At 37.7% G+C, this 21,857-nt stretch overlaps 1 protein-coding gene across 1 annotated transcript in view; it reads left to right on the top strand.

Annotated features, from left to right (window-relative positions):
- Positions 1 to 20,602, top strand: part of LOC110171911 (immunoglobulin superfamily member 5-like) — a 32,302-nt gene extending 11,700 nt beyond the window's left edge. Inside the window, exons 4-10 of the mRNA XM_020937717.2 lie at positions 1,657 to 1,784; positions 3,062 to 3,227; positions 5,572 to 5,700; positions 11,463 to 11,487; positions 14,823 to 14,905; positions 16,917 to 16,984; positions 18,819 to 20,602. Coding sequence (XP_020793376.2) covers positions 1,657 to 1,784; positions 3,062 to 3,227; positions 5,572 to 5,700; positions 11,463 to 11,487; positions 14,823 to 14,905; positions 16,917 to 16,984; positions 18,819 to 18,914 — 695 coding nt within the window. The 3' untranslated portion in view covers positions 18,915 to 20,602. The remainder of the gene's footprint in view (positions 1 to 1,656; positions 1,785 to 3,061; positions 3,228 to 5,571; positions 5,701 to 11,462; positions 11,488 to 14,822; positions 14,906 to 16,916; positions 16,985 to 18,818) is intronic.
- Positions 20,603 to 21,857: the final 1,255 nt, after the last annotated feature.

Raw genomic sequence — 21,857 nt, 5'->3', positions numbered from 1 at the left:
AGGGACTGGAGCGAGCACGGAGCTAAGTGGCTTATTTGGCAGAGAGAGGAGAAGAGAAGAGGCAAGAGATCAATCACCAAGACAGATAGAAAATAAAATAATTTGCAAAGAGGCAAATGAAAAGTGATCTCTTGAACTTTACAGTGTGGTTTATATGAATATTGGCACGAACGATGAAGAAAATCAAATAAGGGTGTAAAAAAGCTGTTATTGTTTTTATCTTTGGATTATTCTCAAAGACTAACACAAATTATAGTAAAAGAATCACATCTTACGAGGCAGAAAGGATGGTGTAATATGGGAGTGAGTGACTTAGCCTGGAGAGCAAAGTGAAAATGAAAATGAAACTTATAATACATAATATGTTGTTTGTGGGGAGTATGAAAAAACAAAAGGGAACATGGCAATGCAAATATGTTATGTGTTAGCAGTTAACCCCATAGAAGTAAAATAGAGCTTCTTTGAATCACTATTTTCTGATGTTTTAAGGTTGTTTCCTCATCACAAACATACTCAGAGTTGCGTTTTTTTTTTCATTCACACAAGAGTAAATTTTGCACAATATAGGACTTTTAATGCCAAACCGTGGAAGAGGAGTGTAACGGTACACAAAAATCATGGTTCGGTACGTACCTCGGATTTTGAGGTCAAAAGGTAGAAAGTACTGTTGCTGTTAAATTGAAAACTGACATCACAAGGTGGAACAGAGCATTTTGAGCTTTGGAGATGTAGACAGACTAATAATGAACAATTAATTACTCAAACATGTTTGAATGAAACAAAACACAACTCCAGGTTTGTTTTTGATGAGGAAACAACATTCTAACATGGCTAAAAGCTCACAAGAGTAATTTTTGCTTTATATGGAGACCCTGCAGTCATGTGAACGTTTTTGTTTTGGCCGCCATATTGACGGTCTGCACTCAGATCTGCTGGGACTTATGATGTCCCCAGTCGTTAAAAATAACCTTTCTCTAGAGACAGAGGTCGCGGGTATGAGGGTGGGGTGTGGGGGGCTAGGGGGGGTGTGAGGATCGGGGGGTGTCGATTGTAGTTTTGCGAGGATTCACGTGGTTTGGAGAAACGTAATCAAGGCGGGGGGCAATTATTGTCAAAGTGGCCGCCCTAATTATAAAGCGCTCCAGGAAACACTGCTACCCCAGTCACGGAACATGTTCTCTCGTGAATATTAAAGAGCTGAGCCTTCGTGTCGCTGCACATGTAGTCGCGGAATGTAAACACACACAAATTGCGTTAACTCTGCCCTGCACTGAACCATATGTCCTGTACTGAAAAAGTTCGGCATGAATACATGCACCATTACACCCCTACTGCGGAACATTATAAAGGCAAAGCAATAGCATCAAACTAGCAGATGTTGTACTGTACTTCTCCAGAAAAGTTACATACAGTAGTTCACCTTTAACTAAAAGTGCTATGACTCTTTCAAGTATCTCAAAGTTAGTTCAGATTTTGGGTCAGAAAGTCCACAGAGATACAACACCGCATTACCATAGATTTAATTCACACAGGATGCTAATATTGGAGGGCACGTGTCAATCAAAGCATACCCTTTCTCACATGCATATGCAAATGTTATAATAATACGTGACCAAAATGCAAATATTCTAATGTGCGTTTTTTTTTTCATCTCAGAAAAGGGCAAAGTGAGGATCTTGGGGCAGTCGAGAATGGCTTTCAAAGATCAGACTGTGGAGTTTGAATGTCAGGCAGCAGGATGGTCCCCTCTGCCCACACTGCACTGGAACCTCAACGGTCGACAGGTAAAATCACCATTTACTACTTATACATGAGGCTAGTACTCATGTAGTTTACATTATATGATTCAAATAACTCTTTTCAGTTGTCAAAAATATACTTAAAGGTGCACTGTGTAACCTTTCTGACCTTCTTTCTGAGATGTTCTTCAGAATTGCATTTAATTTATCTTTCTCCATGAGTCCCCCACATCCCCAGACCATGTTACTGACCAGATCTGTGGAGAAGTGAACCTGCTCACAGTAATAATGCAGGTTTTTGATGTAGTTTTGCGAAGTAATAACACCTGTAATTGAATAAATACAATATATATTTGTTTAATGCCATACTGAACATGCAGTAACATTTAGAGTAAGCTTTTATTATGTGAATTTAAAATACATATTATAATATCATATAATGCTATTTTCTGATCTATGTTTAATGTTTTGTGTCATTTAACACATAAATCCTGCATATTTAGTGCTTCTCTCAAATGGAAAACACTCTGTTTCCACTTTGTGAGGACATGATATCAACCTTGGAATTTCCAATTTCCACTGAACAAAAGGTGAAAACTACTGCTTCATGACATCACAAGGTGGAATAGAGCATTTTGAGCTTTTGAGATGTAAACAGACTAATAATGAAGGATTATTCAGACAAATGAAACAAAACACAGCTCCAGGTATATTTTTGATGAGGAAACAACATTATAACATGGCTAAAAGCTCACAAGAGTCAATTTTGTGTAATATAGGGCCTTTAAGGCTGGGTCAAATACATAAGACAAATTTCCCTATGGGCGCAATCAAGTGTTAGCCTGATTCATCAACCAGTTTCACTTTGTGGAGACCATCTGATCTCACAGCATTAGAATTCATTCGCTCGACAGTAGGCAGGTACTTCTTATCATTTAACCAGTCGCTGCTATTTGGTCGTGACGTTATGTAATGCGTCTCTAACAGTGCTAACTGGTATATTAAGTTTTTCCCAAATCCCATAGGAAGAAGGGCAATAACGTCTTTCCACTTGATAAAATTCACCAAACATTCTCTTTGTTCCGACTTTAAATCCTCGATCTTGGGAATCGTTGCCAACACAGAATGTATGACTCTTCGCTGATTGGCTGGTGCTCGGACTCGCGTTTCAGGTGTTCTTGTAAACCGCCTAGTGTATTCCAATTCCTGACCTAGTCGCTGAAGAGAAATGAAATTCAGCTGAGGCACTAGGTGGCGCCAGCCTGGCTAATCAAGTGTACCATAACCTTATTGTGTGTTTGTGTGTGTGTGTTTGTGTGCAGGTGAACACTGCTGATTATAACCTGAGTTCGGAGCAGACCGGACAGGGCCAGTTCTCTGTCAGCAGTAACCTCAGTGTGAGAGCTTCCTCCAGCTGTGACGTTCACTGTCTGGTGTCTGTGTCGGCCATGACAGTGCCACTCAACAGCACCGTCCGCCTCACTGTGGGTACGAAACACTGCAAACCTGGCAACATCACTTCATGCAACATTCATCTTGTAACAATAGACTTATACATATGGGGGGGTGACAGAGACTCAGTGGTTAGAGGGCTTGTCCACCAAACCTGTCATTGTGTCCTTAGGCAAGACACTTTACCGACCTTGCCCCACACTTTAAACACAATTTGGGGTTTTCAATAATGATATTCACACATGTTTGTGTAATTTTGTAATCCTGACTACATCTCCAAAGCTCAAAATGCTCTATTCCACCTTGTGAAATCGTGAAGTAATAGTTTTTTTTAACCTTTTATTTACTAGAAATTGGAAATTCCAGGGCTGAAAGTGAAGATGTATGGAGTTTAAAAACACAGTGGAGCTTGTATTATCCTCTTGGCATCACAAGGAGCTCTCGGAAGACTAAATATGCAGGGTTTGTGTGTTAAACATGTGTGAATGAAACAAAACACAACTCCAGATCTGTTTTTGATGAGGAAAGAAGATTAGAGCATATATCAGAAACTATGGGCCCTTTAAAGAAACAACTGTTAACTTTGATTTATAATATAAATAAGAGTTGACTCATGAGTTTGAACGCCACAGTTGCATTTTCTCTCCTGAATGATTTTTAAACATGCTGTTTTTTAACCTCAATTTTGATTCCATTTGCAGCTGCACTTGTACCACTTCTAAAGCACTTACTCAACAGAACTGCGCCTACATCTGAATAGAAATGAGAGAATAAAACAACTACAGAACTTCTTTTGCACTCAGATCTTCAACTGCTCTAAACCTTCCCTTAGGCTGACAAACTGATTTTCATTGCCTTTATACGTTTTATAAGACGTTATAAAGCCTTATAAAACGTATAAAACAGTTCTTAGGGTCAAAAGTATAGAGTGTATTTTGGTGAATGATACAAAACAGTTAAAAAATCTGAAAGATTATAATATGGGCATTTGAGTAAAATATGTTCCCCAAATATAAAAACAGAATCAAATAAAGACTAGATGAACATGTTAATTTATAAGTTACAATATAGCAGAGATGGAAGGTAGCAAAGGAAAAGGTATTTGTAGATTTTACAGTGGATACTTTTCTTCTCTTCACTACATTTGAGAACAGGTACTGTACTTTATACTCCACTACATTTTTGAACAGGATTGAAAAGGAGTAAAAGTCTTTTTACTATAGTTTGAGAGCTGCTAAACTGACGAATAAAGGTGCACTATGTAATTTTTCTGGTGAAAAGTTTGCCACCTTGGTTGTCTTCATGGATTATTGCTTTGTCTGGAATGTTCTACAGTATTCCACTAAACTTACCTGTGTTGAGCAGGGTCGCCTCTCAACAGATCTGACCTATAACTTGGCCTTAGCCACCTGATTGTTTCCATAGAGGTGGATGAGTTTAATGCCATACTGAGGAGCATTCCAGGTAAAATAAGAAGTTGTAGACCGCGCACCGGCTAATCAGTGAAGAGCTGTGAAGCCATGACATCAAACTCAAGCACCTGTCTGGGTCCCTTTTGTGGTACAGCACAACAGTAAACAAAGTGGTCAAGATGGATGAAGACGAAGCCAGACAGTGTTGGCAACGATTCTCAAGATCGAGGATTTAAAGCCAGAACAGAGAGAATGGTGAATTTTAGGGGAAAGAACGTTATTGCCCTTCTTCCTACTTGATTTGGTGCATTACATCAAGACCAAATAGAAGTGATTGGTTAAATAAAAAAAGTACTCACCTACCGTCGAGTGAACGAATCCTTAATGCTGCGAGATCAGACGGTTTCCATGAAGTGTAACCGGCTGATGAATCAGGCTAGTAGATGGCAGTCTCTCCACAAGAAAAGTTACATAGAAAATGACATTCACCTTTAAAGGTAGTACACAAAACTGACTCTTGTGAGGTTTAGGTAATGTTAGGATGTTTTTACCTCATGAAAAACATACCATAACTATTAGTCTGTCTATATCAAATCTCAAAATGCTCTGTTCCACCTTGTGATGTCATGCCTTGTGTTCAGCAGAGACTGGGCTGAAATTAGGCAATTCTAGGGCTGAAATCATCCAAATGATCGTAGTGAAGGTGTATGGAGTTTAAAAACACACTGGAGCACATGACATCACAAGGTGGAACAAAGTATTTTCTGTTTGAGAGAAGAACTCAGCCTAAATATGCAGGGTTTGTGTGTTAAGTGCATGAATGAAACAAAACACGACTCCAAGTATGTTTGTGATGAGGAAACAACATTATAAAATAGATCAGAAAATAGTGTAAAATGGGCCCTTTTAAATTACACCTATACATTTTGTCTTGTTTTACATACGACGTCTCTATCTGTATGTTTCAGTCGCAGAGGTCTTGGAGGACGGCGACTCCAATGTTGCCGTGGTGCTACTGGGCTCTCTCACCGCCCTGCTGTCTCTTGCCCTGATCTGCATCGCCACCGTCCTCTGCCTCAGACGAAGGGAAAGAACAGGTAGGCACTTTTATTTCTGCACTTCCCTTACCCGAGGAGAAAAAGTGAGTGTTCCCTCTGCTGCTGCGTTATATAGAGAAAGAGTGATTAAAGTATAATGAAGCAGATAGGAGGATACACGCTGTGGCTTGGCACTGCCCCATGCTGGCCTATTCCAAGGGCACACACTATTTTTCTGACAAAGAGAGAACAGTTGTTGTCAGCACAAAGCTCCTCTCTGCAGGCTACAGCAGACGGGTCACAGAGCCAGTGTTAAAGCCCAATAATGATTTCTCACCTGCTGAACCGACTGCTGTTTTAGCCTGAGCAAGCCATCATATTTACAATGTCATAGATAACAATTACAATGGTATATAAAGTGGCAGAGGAGTACTGTGTGCGAGCAGCCAGCAGGGGGAGTCAAGAGCAGATGTATGCAGGTTGTAAAATGAACTTAAAGCAATCTTGTGTAACTTTCTGTAGGTGAAGAAAGTTAAACCATATGTCTGAAAATTCTCTATTGAGATAAATAAGGCTACGTTCAGACTGCAGCCTGAAGTGACCGAAATCTGATTTTTTTCACCCGTATGCCACCTGTACCTGAGCTTTTAATGACATGTCATGAAACAACACAGATCCGATTTTTTAAAATGCGACCCAGGCCACTTGGATATGTGCTCCTAAAACCGATACATATCCGATTTTTTGACACGCGACTTCAGTCTGAACGGGCAGGTCGCATTCATCAGACCTACACATTCACAAATGTACACAAACGTTCTTCTCGTCATATGAAAATTGTGTATGAACTCCGTGTCAGTGAAGCAGCGGAGCAATCATACAGCAAGCCCACCACTCTTGGCTGCGACTCTGCACCCACACGTTCCTTTCTACGGACGTTGCTGCCACTGCCCCACAAAACGCCATGGCCATAAACCTTGTCCTTCTCCTTCTCAATCTCCTCCTTAAAACAAATAAGCTGTACATGTTCTATAGGGTGACCCAAAAAAACTTTTTTCTTTTTTCTTCTAATTTGAACCATGCATTTTGGCCTACTACCAGTTAAAGTTAACACATAAAAATTTGAGCTACATTAAATGACATTTAGAGGTTGCACAACACCATAGAAAAATCACCTTTTTATCTCTCTTTATTAGCCAAATAGTATAAATCAGCAGAAATATAAATTTTCAAAGTATTTATTCCTTGTATGCTATAGGTTTAATATATATATATTTATATAATATATATGCATAAAGCACATGTTGTAACATAATATAATGAAACTTATATAAAAAAATTATCATTTGATGAAAATGACTAACCCGATAACCAAGTCAGTTCAAACTGCCTGCTCACTTGAAGAAGTGGCAAGACCTTTGACAACTGTGTCTTTTCTTTGAGTCAGGGTAGCTTTTTCTGTGATTTTGAACCAGCTGTAGTAGGAATTGTTTCTGTTCTTCTGATTTGGTTAATATAGCATTGAAGTCCTGGATCAACTTCACTCCCCGTTCTGCTGTGTCGTTCACAACTTTCAGGGATCGGACGACCTTCTCTGCATAAGTGAACTCCTCATTTTCCTTCCATGTTTCAGGTGGCATTTGCAGAAATGACTGTGGCAGACCAAGAATAGTAAAGAATGCATTTGTATTCTTGGTCACAAAATTGCTGAGGGTCTTCTGTTCATAGCTTCCATTTGCATCAAGACAGTGGGGAACGTGAGGTGATCCCTCTCTTTCTTGCATGAATCCACTAAATTTAGTACAAACTTAAAAAAAATCAGTCAGTGTTTAATTAATATTAGCACTGTTCATATTAAATCTGACAAACTATTGCATAGGTTTTGTATATAGAAAACAGAAATTTACTTACCAACACTATCAGCAATGTTAAGCTGACAAATCTTTCCTCATAGCCTTTTTCTAAAGTTTGTCTTCAGCAGTCATGCTATACAGTATACATGACTATAAACTGATGAGTGTTGATCTCATATGACAACTATTCTGTCTCTGCTAAATTGGTATGACTGTTGCAGAGATTATTGCTTATTGAAAGAATATAATGGATTATTTAATGAAAAGTGGCAAAATGTAGAGTATGTAATCCTGCCAGCTCATCAGACACAAAGCAGTGTGACAAACAGACACACTTTTGTTATTTGAGAGAGAATTCTTGAAACTTAAAAAGGCTTGTGCAACCTCTAAATCATGTTGGATTTCACTGAAATTTTAACCCTGTTGCTTTTGTATTTATGGTCAATGTTTGCTGGGTTCAAATCGAGAAATTTAAAACTTTTATTTTTTTACATGTTTTTCTGGACCACCCTCATGTTCTAGCTCCAGTACGACAGCAACTTTAAAATCACCAGGTGTTCAATGCTCGCATCCATGTTTAGGCGACTTCCGTAAACACTGAACATGGGACACTTTTGGGGCATTTAAAGTTCACACTAGAGATCACATACAGTCACATTTAATTGGAAATGTGGACGACCTTGCAAAAAAAAATCAGATTTCACAAAAAAATCCAAATTGAGTATTAAGCCCTGCAGTCTGAACGTAGCCTAAATTTGTTTGTCCTTCCAACCTTAAGGTCAAAGGATTTCTGCTCAGACCAAGTTCTCTTGTTGTGTCTTTAGGCAAGACACTTCACCTACGTTGCCTAGTGTGAAATTTGTGTGTCCTTGAATGATTAGTGGTGGTCAGAAGGGCCAATGGTGCAGATTGACAGCCTTGTTTCCCTCTGTAGTGCTTTGATGAACCTGTAAAGTGCATTATTGTTCATTATTATAGCCAAAGGAACAACATTTCCATGGAGACAGGCAGGCCAGGCCAAATAAGAGTCAGGTTTGCGGAGATGCAAGCCGTACACAGTAAAGAGACTAAGGACATGTGTTTTTCTACATATTTCAGTGCATTAAAAATATCTAAAACAAAAAAACAAGCAAACAAACAAACAAAAAGGTAAAGATTTTCTCAACATTTTCTCTTTATGTGCTGCTAGTTTTGTCCATGAAGTTGTTTACAGAACATACAGATAGTTGTGTTGTGTTTCTAACAGAGTAGAGCAGGTCTGTGTGTGAGAGATATCCAACAGCTCACCTCAGAGTGGACTTTGTAATCCCTGTGACTGATTCAAGGAGCGGGGGATTATCTAAAATAGTTGTGACCCTTTCTCTCCCCCGCCATTCTCCACCTGAAACTTCTCACTCTGCTGTCACGCCTGGTACGGGTTTTTCCTAAAGGGAACAGCAGCAGAGTGGTTAGCCCAAAGAGAATCAGAATCAGGAGTGATAGCTGGCTCACTTGGATGTTCACCTGAATGTGTTTGTGCTGTAAAGTAAAAGTAAAAAAAAAAGAATCTAGAATCTATTTGTGCACTATATGTAACTTTTCATTTTGGGGTAGTTTCACTTGCTTGTTTCTATGGATATGTCTTTGCTCTATCCGAAATATTCCACAGTATGACAATAAACAACCCTACCTTGCATTTATTCAATTACAGATGCTTTTTCAGCTCAGAAACACCTAGAAAAACAGATATTCTGACTGTGAGCGGGCTTGCCTCTACACAGATCTGACCTGTAAGTTCGTCCGGTTTGGTCTCCATGAAGACAGAAAGGTTTAATGCCATACTGTGAAACATTCCCAACAAAACAATAACATCTACTTGAAGAAAAGAATTTCACAGATCCTCCACCACAAAAGTTAGACAATGCACCTTTAAGTTAGCCTGATTCATCAGACGTGAAACCGTCTGACCTCACAGCGTTAGGACACTCGCGACATTCGCTCGACAGTAGGCGGGTACTTTTTTTATTTAACCAGTTGCTGCTATTTGGTCATGATGTAGGTAATGCGCCAGTTCCCGTAGGAAGGGCAATAACGTCCTTCTCTTTGATAAAATTCTTCATCCATCTTGACCGCTTTGTTTACTGTTGTGCTGTACAACAAAAAGGACCCAGACAGACACTTGAGTTTGACGTCATGGCTTCACAGCTCTTCACTGATTGGCCGGTGCGCAGTCTACAACTTCCAGGGTTCTTGCAATCTGTCTAGTGCAGGGGTGTCCAAACTTTTTTCATCAAGGCCCACATTTCTAAACACAGATGAAGCAGAGGGCCGATCGAGGGCCATAGACTGGAGCTCAATACAGTGAAAAATTGAAATATGTGCATGTTTAACACTTTGGAATGAGCCATCAGTCCTTATTCACTCTAAAATCCCCAAAACCACACATTAAATCTTCAATATTGGCTTTATCAAAGTAGATTAAAAAAAAAAAAACTTGCTGTAAAAAGTTCATTTTTAATTGATGCAAGGTAATTTGGGCCAAATCACCTGGAAGCCCGAGGGCCAAGAAAAATTTGTTCAAGGGCCGCAATTGGCCCCCGTAGTTTGGACATGCCTGGTCTAGTGTATGCCGATTCCTGACCTAGTCGCTGGAGAGAAATGAAACTGAGCGGAGGCACTAGGTAGCACCAGCCTGGCTACCTTTAAGTACAGATATCACAAATTTCTACTTAAAGGTATGCAGCTATTCTGGTGAAGGGTCCGAAATTGCTTTATCTAGAATGTTCCCTAGTATGACATTTAGCATATCCATTTCAAAGTAGACAACTATAAGCTACATTACAGGTCAGATCTGTGGAGAGGCATCCCTATTCACAGAGAAAATTATTCTATTTTTGAGCAATAGAAACACCTGTAATGAATAAATGCTACATGGATGTGCTGTATGTCATACCATGGAACATTCCAAGCAAAGCAAAAACATCTCTAAATCTAAAACATTTAGACAACACAACATCAGGGTGACCAGATTTTCAAAATAAAAAAATGGAACACCCTCACTTTTGGGGTGACTGTGAAACAAATGCATAATTAAAGAAAACTGTACTGCACTCAGTCCATTCATGACTAATTACATTTATTATTATTATTTATTTATTTACATTTATATTAGTATGTTTCATTTGACACCTGTCTCTTGCTATCTTCTTTTGCTATTTATTTAGAATATATTTTAACCATTTATATTTTTGCTCTTTATTATTATATTATATTGTAATGTGTGAGCTACTGTGTCCATACAATTTCCCTTGTGGAGCAGTTAAGTCTAAGTCTAACATGTAAGCCACTATAGTCATATTTTCTTTGTGTTTTTGTCATTTTAAAGCAGCTTTTCTGTATTTTACCTAAACAAATGACAATTAATGCCTCTCTTTACTGTTGGCAGGGATCAAATTGGTCAAAAATGTGGACATTTCTTGTAGAAAACTGGGACAAATCACTGGTTTTGGATAAATCTGTTGGGACAGGGGACACAGGGCTCAAAACTGGGACTGTCCCGGGTAAAGTGGGACGTCTGGTCACACCACACAACATATGCTGCTTTACTATAGAAAGCCTATGGTCACCGTGTAGACTTTGGACAATACAGCAGCAGGGATTTTAATATAATGACCAACCCGGGCCTTATCCTGTAAAAGCAGTAGTTTGGACATCTCCCGGGGCTAGCTCCATCTGCGGCTGTATTATTGTGCTTTTGTATCGGCCTTAAGGACCTTTGGCAACCGTGAAGCAGTCCTACAAAACTCATTAGCGCTCCTGCATTCACTTTCCAATCGCAATTCACTCCAGGCTAACATAATACCGCTAAGGCTAACGCTAATAAACGCTAGGACATTTACAACTTTTGCCACTGCGGTGTAGATGAAATAAAAGCAACGTGGTCAGTGAATAAACAAGTCATGGTTCATTTTCTTCTCTTCTATTTTTCAGAATCGGGCCTGGAGCAAGCCATAAGGTAAAGCTAGCAATTTGTTGTACATAAAGCTAAATTGGTATCTCTGTTGGCTCTGGTCACGTTCGACCGAGCGCCACAATAAGTCAATTTAGCGTACGTGGCTAATGCTAATTTCTCAAGTTAATAGCATTTTGTTTTGCTGCCATGGTAAAAAGATTGAGACATGCATTTTTAAACCATACATGCATTAAATATAAAGACAGTTGTGGAAGAAGTACTCAGTTTGGTTAACGAAGAAGTACAGTTATTAAAGCAAAAAAATACTCAAGTTAAAGTAAAAGTATCACATGAAAAATCTACTTAAGTTAGGGTGACCAGATTTTCAGAATAAAAAACTGGAACATCACTGATTTGTGGTGGTTGGTAATAATAAAATTGTGAAACGAGTGCGTAATTAAGAAAAATTGTTACACACTTGGCCCATGTGAGTCAGTATAGTCACATTTTCTTTGTGTTTTGGTCATTTTTAAACAGCTTTTTTGTATTTTTCCTAAACAAATGACAATGTATGCCTCTCTTTACTGTTGGCAGGGATCAGATTGGTCAAAAATAGGGACACTTGAGACATTTCTTGTATAAAAATGGGACAAATCCACTGGTTTTGTATAAATCTGCTGGGACAGGAGACAAAACTCAAAACTTGGACTGTCTTGGGTAAATAGATATGTCTGGTCACCCTATGCAAATGGCAAATAATAAACTAAACAGAATATAGTTTTCTAGTATCAATACTTTTTCCGACGAGTTTCTATTGTCCACACAAGATTTAGTATCAATTAATATCTGTGCTTAGAAATACAAAAGTGGGTCACATCAGGGTTGGGATGGTTGGTATTAATAAAATTGTAAAAAGAGTGCATCACATTGTCCATTCTCAACTCACTTTGGCTCAGTATAGTATATATAATCTGAGGGATTTCTGTTGTTGTGTTTTTTGCCTTATGGTCAAGCATGGATTTTTTGTATTTTAGCTAAACAAATATAAAATATATACATTTAAAATCTACCTCTTTATTGTTGGTGGATATGAAATTGGTCAAAAATCGGGACACCTGGGAAATTTTTTGGATAAAACTGGGAGAAATCAGTGGTTTTGTATAAATCTGCTGGGACAGGGGACACAGGACTCAAAACTGGAATGTCCTGGGTAAATAGGGATCTCTGGTCAGCCTATCTTAAAGAGTAAGAAGTAGTGTTGTAATCAAGACCATGACCAAGACCAGTCCGAGACCACAGGGTTCCGAGCCCAGGACAAGACCAAGACCTCTGAGAGTTGAGACCGAGACAAGACCAACACTTTTAAAGGTCGAGACCAAGATAAGATCGAGAACACGGCCCATCGAGACCAAATTGAGACCATCTTTGTCATTTTCGACATTTATTTGTATTTTACAGTCATTTTGGCAGTTTTTATGAGTCTATCTCCACTCTATCTGATTAATGTTAATTTAACCTTAAAATAGGCCAAGAAAACTGCACTGTACTGAAACACTCCCCCTTTTTTAGATCCTGACCCACAATTTGAGAACCCCTTCTTTAATCCTGCTTCCACTGACACTTTACAGAAAACAACTTTAAAGTTAATCAAGTCTTTTTTTTTTCAAGTTCATAACATTTACAGTTACATTCTCTTACTGATTTTGCAGTGATATTTATCAGCTTTTGCACATTTACCGACCATAATCAAAAATTATTGCACTTGTCGAGTGTCAGACCTCGAATTTGAAACAAGACCGAGACCAAGCGCCATCAAGACCAAGACAAGACCGAGTCCAAATGCACTCAAGTCCAAGACAACACTAAGACTGGTCTTGAGTACTGACACAAGTAAAAAGTAAAAGCATTTTGTGCATATTTTGAGATCTAATAAGGCTTCAAGTGTACTGTAGTGCTTATAATAAATATCTGTTCTGAATTTTGTCTAACAGAAGCAGCTGAATCTTAAACTAAAGTAAAAATACTAGTACTAGTACTACTAATACTAGTCTGGTGCCAAAAATGTAGTGGAGTAGAAAGTACACAGTGTTGGGAAGGTAACTTTTAAAATGTATTCCCCTACAGATTACAGATTACATACCTCAAAATGTAGTCTGTAACATAATCCATTAAATTACTTAAAGTGAGTAAAGTAATCTGAATACTTTAGATTACTTGACATTGTCATGCTTTTTAAAACTACATGAATGTAGCAACCACATCCTGAAAATTCTTGTTTGTTCAAATTGGCTGAGCCCAAGTCTCCATGAACAGGCAACTGCTGTAAAGTAGCAAAGACTAGGAAATCTTAACATAAAATGTTTTGTCTGCTTCAAGACAATAAAAAGCCCAAACTTTACTTAACCAAATTAAAAAAATATTACTGAAAGAGAAATATTTTTTATATGAGATCACTGCTGCCTTAAAGTATGTCCACCCTACTACTGTTAGGTGTCATATTGTTTAGTCCTGGTTTAGTCCTGGTTTAGACCTGGTTTCGTTCTGGTTTAGTCCTGGTTTGAGTCCTGGTTTTGTCCTGGTTTAGTTCTGGTTTAGACATGGTTTTACTCCTGGTTTAGTTCTGGTTTAGCCCAAAATGTGAAAACAGGAAAATACCGCCATGTAATCCATTTATTTCAGCAAAGTAATTGTAATCCAATTACCACTCATTGAAACAGTAACTGTAACTGAATACAGTTACTCATAATTTGTACTCTGATTACGTAACTCCGGTACATGTAATCTGTTACTCCCCAACACTGCTTAAAGTACATATACCTGCTCTCAAATATAGTGAAGTAAAATTAAAAGTATCCACTGTAAATTGTACTTAAGTAACATACAGAGACCTAAAATGTATAGTTAAATACAGTACTTTACTACTTTTACTTTCACACCACTGAACAACGCAAAACTGGTATCTCCGTTAGCCACTGGTCACGTTTGACTGAGCACCACAATAAGTCAATTTAGAAAACGCAGCTAATACTAATTTCTCAAGTTAATAGGCTTTTGTTTTCTGCCATTATAGAAAAATGGAGACATGCATTTTAAAACTGTACATGCATTAAATATAAAGCTTAATTACAATTCAAATCGCCAGTATAAGAAGCGTGTATTGTGTGCTAATTTATGGTTTTGTATTTGTCAGCCATTTTCTACACCCAAATGCGTTTTAAGCATGAGTCGTTTTGATAAAATAAAATAAAAAGGCTTATCCCCCGAGGCGCTAGGAAAATAAAAGTTGAAATATTGTCATTTTGAGACTGAAGCTACCAAGACTCCCACAAAATGACTGTAGGACGTCCCGGTTAAAGGTTAGCTCGTCTGATTGGATCATTTATATGAACATTTTGCAGGTTCGGCCAATCAGAAAACGGGAGGATCTCGGTTGCTGGGGTGACACATGGGAAGGTCAACCTGGGATATTCTAATGACAGAGGTGAGAGAAACATAAAGAGTTTTAGAGTTTGAGTTTCTGAAAGGTCATGGTGTTTTCTTCAAAGTTTCCTGGATGTGTGCAATCTTTGTGAAATGCTCTAAATGTACTGTAGATGGAGTTCGAAAGGACAAATAAAAAAGAAATTGACAGCCATGCCTCCATCAGTCTTCAGTGATGGAGTTCTGGCCATTGAAATAAATTATAAAAATCGACTGGTTTTCCGTGGCCGATGCTGATACCGATTAGAATCCAGAGCAACTGATGTCCAATAAGCTCTGCCAATATTTTTAGGTCAATATATAGGGCAGATTTTGATCATTTTTACCCACATTATATGATTTTGAAATGGGAACAAACTTAGTCACATTTTCAGCTGTGCCCTTTTTAACTCTAAAGTGTTGAAGCTAAAAGTCATTCCTTTTAGCAGGTTGTTAACTGATTTAAGGCCGACAGTCGATATGCTAAAAAGGGCAAATGTCAGGTATATACACTATCGGTCAAAAGTTTTAGAACACTCAAATTTTTCCAGTTTTTTATTGCACTTCATGTCGTGCAAGTCCAATGAACAGCTTGAAATGGTACAAAGGTAAGTACTGAACAGCCAGAGGTTTAAAAAAAAAAGATAAAAGATACAAAACACAAGTCCAAGCTCTGCCAAAACTACCTCAGGAAAAAAAAATGGTGAGCTTGAAAACAGGAAGTATCCAGCACAGTCTCCAGTCTTAAACCATATCGAGCTGGTTTTGGGATGAGCTGGACAGAAGAGTGAAAGCCAAGCAACCTACAAGTGCCACACATTTATGGGAACTTCTGCAACAAACTTGGGAAGAACTTTCTGAAGAATATTTGATTTCTATTGTAAAAGAACGAGCCACAAGTGTGTTCAGCTGTTATATCTCCCAAAGGTGGACACTTTCATGAATCAAAAGTTTAGACTATGTTTTGGTCAACAGTAAACAGTAAAAAACTGGAAAAAGAGTGGTGTTCTAAAACTTTTGTCTGGTTGTGTAGGTCTGTCTCATAGACTGTATATATAAATGGACATGCTATATGTGTAAGCCGTCATGTTCCAAATAGGAAGTGAGCATGGGCTTTTGGATTCTTCTGACCCTGGCTCCCACTGGCTTACATTGAAATATTGTCAACCCTCTCTCTGTAACTGCAACTGTGAGCCTTATCATATTGGTCTTAAAATTTTGTTGTATTAACTCGCTCTACATGATCCCGGTGATGATTTTTATCTCACTATTTTGTCCACTATTCCTAATAAGGAGCCTGGTTCCAAATTCGCCCTGTACCCGCTATTATTGTGAGCTTCATTTGAGTGAAGACAAACGTTATGGGTGACATCACACTCGCTTAGTAATTCAGTTTATTTTGAGTCAGTCAATCACTCAATTAATCAAACTTTATTTATAGAGTGCTTTTCATGCAATAAATGCAACACAAAATGCCCCCCCTCCCACAAAGCTAAGGTAAACAGTTTTGTCTTGAGATTACTATCTGTGACATAATTATCTTTTTGTTTTACAACTAACTATCTGGAATCTGGAAACTTATACTAACTGTATGGAATCTGGGACACTAACTAGAGGATAAAACAAACTGATTTTTTTAAATCTGGATAGCCACAGATTTCTATGTAGTCTATTACATCACCTGGACAAATATAGATGTCTGTACATGAATAAAAAGAGCCAAAAATTTATTCAAACTACTAACAGCAAATAAAATTAATGTTTCTTATGGCCAGATTGATAATATTATTAAACCAGTACTGAAATATCCGGTGTATTCTGTAAATGTACACCACAATAAACCATAGAACATGTTTTAATGAACTACACTGGTATAACAAACTGATTATGCAAGTCCACCAAGTTAATTATGCACTTTGTTTTGGACTTGTACTTTCCACAGACAGCACTGTAGTAGCAAACAAACTCAATAGCACGCTATCTCTTTGTGGTGTCAGCTTACGTGAGACTAACTGCTTTCTCCCTATGCACAGATACCTTCTATAATGACCTCATTATAGGACCTCCCATCCCAATTACCACCTTCAACTCTCATGATAAGGTAAGACACACAACATTCTAAACGCATAGTCATGTATTTATTAATTTGTAACGCGATTCATGCAGCTGTAAAACAATTCAGAATTCAGAAGTCGACAAAATCACGTAAAGACGCATGAACACTGCAGAAGGCAAAAAGCAAATGTGAGAATTTTTTTTTTTTATGGCTGTAATCTGCTTAGTCCTGCCCGGTGATCTGAGATTGTCGATGTTTATGAGGTAATTGTACTGCTGAGGGTTGGACGTAATGGATTTATTGATTCAGTTGAAGGGTCTGTATTGATAAGTGTGTGGTAATATCCCAGCATCTAATAAAGATCGGAGCAAGGGTGGAGCAGTTTTGTTCAAGGTCACGAGAGTGGTGGAGAGTGGTTTACTAAGGTTTGACCACTCATTTTACAAAAACAGTTAAGACATTTACGTAGACATTACATTTAAGGTTTTACTCAAAATGTTTTTTCCCCCAGTTTGACCAGTTTTAAAGTGCGTATGACATTTTATGATTCTCTAATTTTGACTTAATTTGGTGAGGGATGCACCAAAATTAAAATTTGTGGTCAAACCCAAAACCGAATAAAAATTAAACACTTGGCCGAATACCAAAACCGAAACCAAATGTCAAAAGTGGTTGTTACGTTTTTCACTATTTTTTTAATATTGCATAAAATAGCCTAGAATAAATATTTAGACATGTTTTAAAAGAAAGTATAGGTTTATTTAATATTCTTTAAATATTCCAGTAGCCTTCCCAATAAGTATACCAGTAAATTTTTTCATTCATATTAATTCAAGTAAAACAACAATTCCAAAAAAAAACCCAAAATACGTAAGTGCATTAAATTGGATAAACTCACAACAAATGAATTATTGTCCTTTTGGCACAGGTCGCCTTAGCTACAGTAGATAGGCTAATAATGTAAACAGAAAGTTTGTGCTTGTAACCTCATACACTTAAAAAAAAAAAAAATTTCTACACTGCTGACATTTTAAAGAAGGCACCAGATCACCACGTTACTGAATGTTATTTGATTGTGTCATTGCCTCACAAGCCACTATTCAGCCTTACTTTTAACTCACTCCACCGAAAGCCAAATGTGGCTTTTTTTGCAATATTTGGCCGAATATATACAGTGCAACCCTAATTATAAGTTTTAAAATATAATATAACTGTAAATATAAATACCCCAATCAAGAAGCAATTTGCGAAGAAAAGCTGAAAAAAATGTAGAGTTCTAAATGCACTGGGAGAAGCTATCCAAAAGTTCGGCACAAGTTACATGCAAGAAACACATTAATTCTGATAAATTCTGATACTTTAAACATTATTTCAACATAATTATTTGTGTCAGATAATCATTTCTGTGTGTGTTAGAGGAGTTTGCTTGGTAAAAATTATGGAATTCCCTAGAGTGATGTCACATTTTCCCAACCAGAAAGTAAAATTTTAACCGTAAAAATGGCAAAATTGAGAAAACAATATATAGGGCAGATTATGATCATAATAAAATGAGTAGTCTGATCTGTCATAGGCATTTTAAGGTTTAAAATGTTACTATCTGGCTGGAAATCACAACATCACACTAAGGAATTCCACAACTGTCCCCCTGTTCATGTGAAAACTACTGCTACATGACATCACAAGGTGGAACTGAGCATTTTGAACTTTGACGATGTGGACAGACTAATATAAAGGATTACTCAAACATGTGTGAATGAAACAAAACACAACTCTGGCCAAACGTAGACAAAAGCTCACAAGAATCAATTTTGTGTAATATTAGAACCTTTACGTAGTTATTGTATCACATTTTTTTTGTTTGTTTGTTTCTACTCAGGTTCCTGATCTAGTCTCTTCAAGCAGCCAGTCCTTCCAGAGTGACACCCTGAGCCAGCACAGCACCCAGCAAATCCGCAGCATCACAACAGTCTGATGAGTCCCATACGCCTAACCATATTTTATATTATTCAAATCTATATGATATTATTTCATAGCTGCTACTGTATTGTGTTCAAAGGTCCTATATTACACAAAATTGACTCCTGTGAGCTTTAAGCCATGTTAGGACGCTGTATCGTCATCAGAACATACCCAGAGTGTTTTGATTTATTCACACTTGTTAAAATAATCTGGGTTTATTAGTGGGTCTACATCTCCAAAGTTCAAAATGCCCTGATCCACTTTGTGAGGTCAAGTAGTGGTACCCAGGCTGGTGCCACCTAGTGCCTCCATTCAATTTTATTTCTCTCCAGCGACTAGGTCAGGAATTGAAATACACAAGACGGTTCGCAAAACTGCAAGTTTGGGCACCAGCCAATCAGCCAAGAGCCATATATTCTGTGTTGACAACGATTCGCGAGATCGAGGATTTAAAGCCGGAACAAAGAGAATGTTTGGTGAATTTTCTCAAGGGGAAAGATGTTATTGCCCTTCTTCCTATGGGATTTGGGAAAAGCTTAATATAGTTAGCCTCATTATCGGTGCATTACATACGTCACGACCAAATAGCAGTGATTGGTTAAATTAAAAATGTACCCATCTACTTCTAAATCTAATGCTGCAAGGTCAGACAGTTTGTACAAAGTGAAATGGACTGTTGAATCAGGCTACAGTAGTAGTAGTTTTCAAGTTAACAACCACATTTTACCTTTTGCCCAGTAGAGTTTGGCAATTCCGGGGCTGAAATTATCCAAATGATTTTAGTGAATGTGTATGGAGTTTAAAAACACAGTGGAGCTCTTCCTGTATTACCAAATGACGTCACAAGGTGAAACAGAGTGTTTTCTAACAAAACACAACTCCAGGTATGATTGTGGTGAGGAAACAACATTATAACACAGATCAGAAAATTGCATAATATGGGCCCTTTAAAAGCATTCAGTCACTACTCAAAACTAAATATATGGATGTAGGTGTATAGATATTGATATATTGAATGTGTTTTTTTATATGTTCTGCTTTATTTTCACTGCAGGTGTAGATTAAGTGTAGAGATGTGGGATTGGTCTGATCTTTGTGGGCTCAGTGGGAGATGAGAGCATGTGGTGTGAGGTTCTGTCTACAGTAAACAGCCCACCTGGAGACACTTCATTATTGCACAGTCAAAGTGTGAGACGAGCAGGGGTGGATGAAGTACTCGATTTTGTTACTTAAAGGTACACTGTGTAACATTTTGGTTGGGGGGTGTCATTGCTCTGCCTGGAATGTTCCACAATATGACATTAAACAGCTCTACCTTACATTTATTCAATTACAAGTGGTTTTATAGCTCAAAAATACCAAGAAAAACAACATTCTGACTGTGAGAAGGGTTGCCACTCTACAGATCTGACCTGTAACTTGGTCTGGTTTGGTCTCTATGATGATAGAAATGCCATACTGTGAAACATTCCAGATAAAGCAGTAACATCTGGAGAAAAGCATTTGACGGAGCCTCCACCAGAAAAGTTACACAATGCACCTTTAAGCTCGACAGTGACTAATCAGCAAACGCGGTAACCAATAACTATACAAGTAAATTAGTGGCTGATTATTAAGCTGCTAAGTAGGATCTCAATCAACTAAACTAAACTGCATTTTCATTCAAACCAATATTTCTCAAAATTTACGCTATGCACCTTTAAATAGTAAAAAACTATAAGGATTTTGTGCAGATTTTGAGATCTAGCAAAGCTTTGAATGTAGTGATTTTGAGATTTGTGCTAAATTTTGTTCAACTGAAACTATTGAACTGATCATTTTTCCAGCTGTTTTTATTTGTATATTTTGGTTTGCTCAAACTATGAATGTGTTAAAACCCTCAGTCTTTTCAGCAGATCAAGACAATCATTTAAAATACTTTTACTTTTCAGTCCAGTTTAAAAATGCAGTGGAGTAGAAGTACAGATACCTAAAATGTATAGTTGAGTAGAGTCTTTTACTACTTTTACTTTGTTATGTTCCACCACTGGAGACAAACTCCTGTTGATACAATGAAAGATTTTCCACTTTTTGTATGATATAAAACTATCACTATCACTATGTTTTTAAATAAATTCATGACAGAACAATTGTTTTGTTTCTCTTTCTCTTCTTTTGGTTATTCCAGTAAGAAAGGTTGTGACTTAAACGGCTGCGAGATTTCTCAAAATTGAATCAAAATTAGAATTTGAATGCTTCCAATTAACAAATCACAAAGGCAGCAATTAGTCGAGTAATTTCCTCCGCAAACAAAATATCTTGTCTTATTATTTTAAGACAATTTCACAATCACAAAACAAACAAAAAACATAATGAGATTTTTTTCCAGAATTGTCTTTTACAAACAAGCAGTCTGATTATTGTAGTTTTAACTGTCAAGTCACAGAGAGGAGGAGATGGAGAGGCTGAGGAGGCTGATGGTTCTGATGCTGCAGGGACAGAAACAACAACAACAAGGAAGGCATAGAAAAGAAAACCATCACATTATCAAACGTTTTCTGCAATGTTTATGGGTTATGTAGTGAGTTGTAATGGGAACTATCTCCTCTGAGCCAAGTCCACGAAGAAGAGGAGATGGAGAGGCTGAGGAGGCTGATGGTTCTGCTGCTCCGGTGACTGAAACGACACTATTACAGGGTAGAGAGAGTGTATTTATATGAATTTCTCAAAACAGAGTCAAAGAAAGGCATGTGATTGGCTATCTTTGAGCAGTAGAGCATCATTTTCTGTTCTTAGCAAATGATAATGCTAATTTTGTCTACAAGGAGGAACGGATAGAATAGAAAACCATCACATTATCAAACGTTTTCCGCAGTGTTTATGGGTTATGTTATGTTTATGGTGATTTGTAATGGGAATTATCGCCTCTGAGCCAAGTCACAAAACGGAGGAGATGGAGAGGCTCAGGTTGTGCTGC

This window comes from Boleophthalmus pectinirostris, unplaced genomic scaffold (assembly GCF_026225935.1).
Source record: "Boleophthalmus pectinirostris isolate CB_2022bp ecotype Guang Dong unplaced genomic scaffold, ASM2622593v1 HiC_scaffold_9, whole genome shotgun sequence".
In the NCBI taxonomy this organism is placed as follows: Eukaryota; Metazoa; Chordata; class Actinopteri; order Gobiiformes; family Gobiidae; genus Boleophthalmus; species Boleophthalmus pectinirostris.
This window is presented reverse-complemented; position numbering and strand designations above follow the sequence as displayed.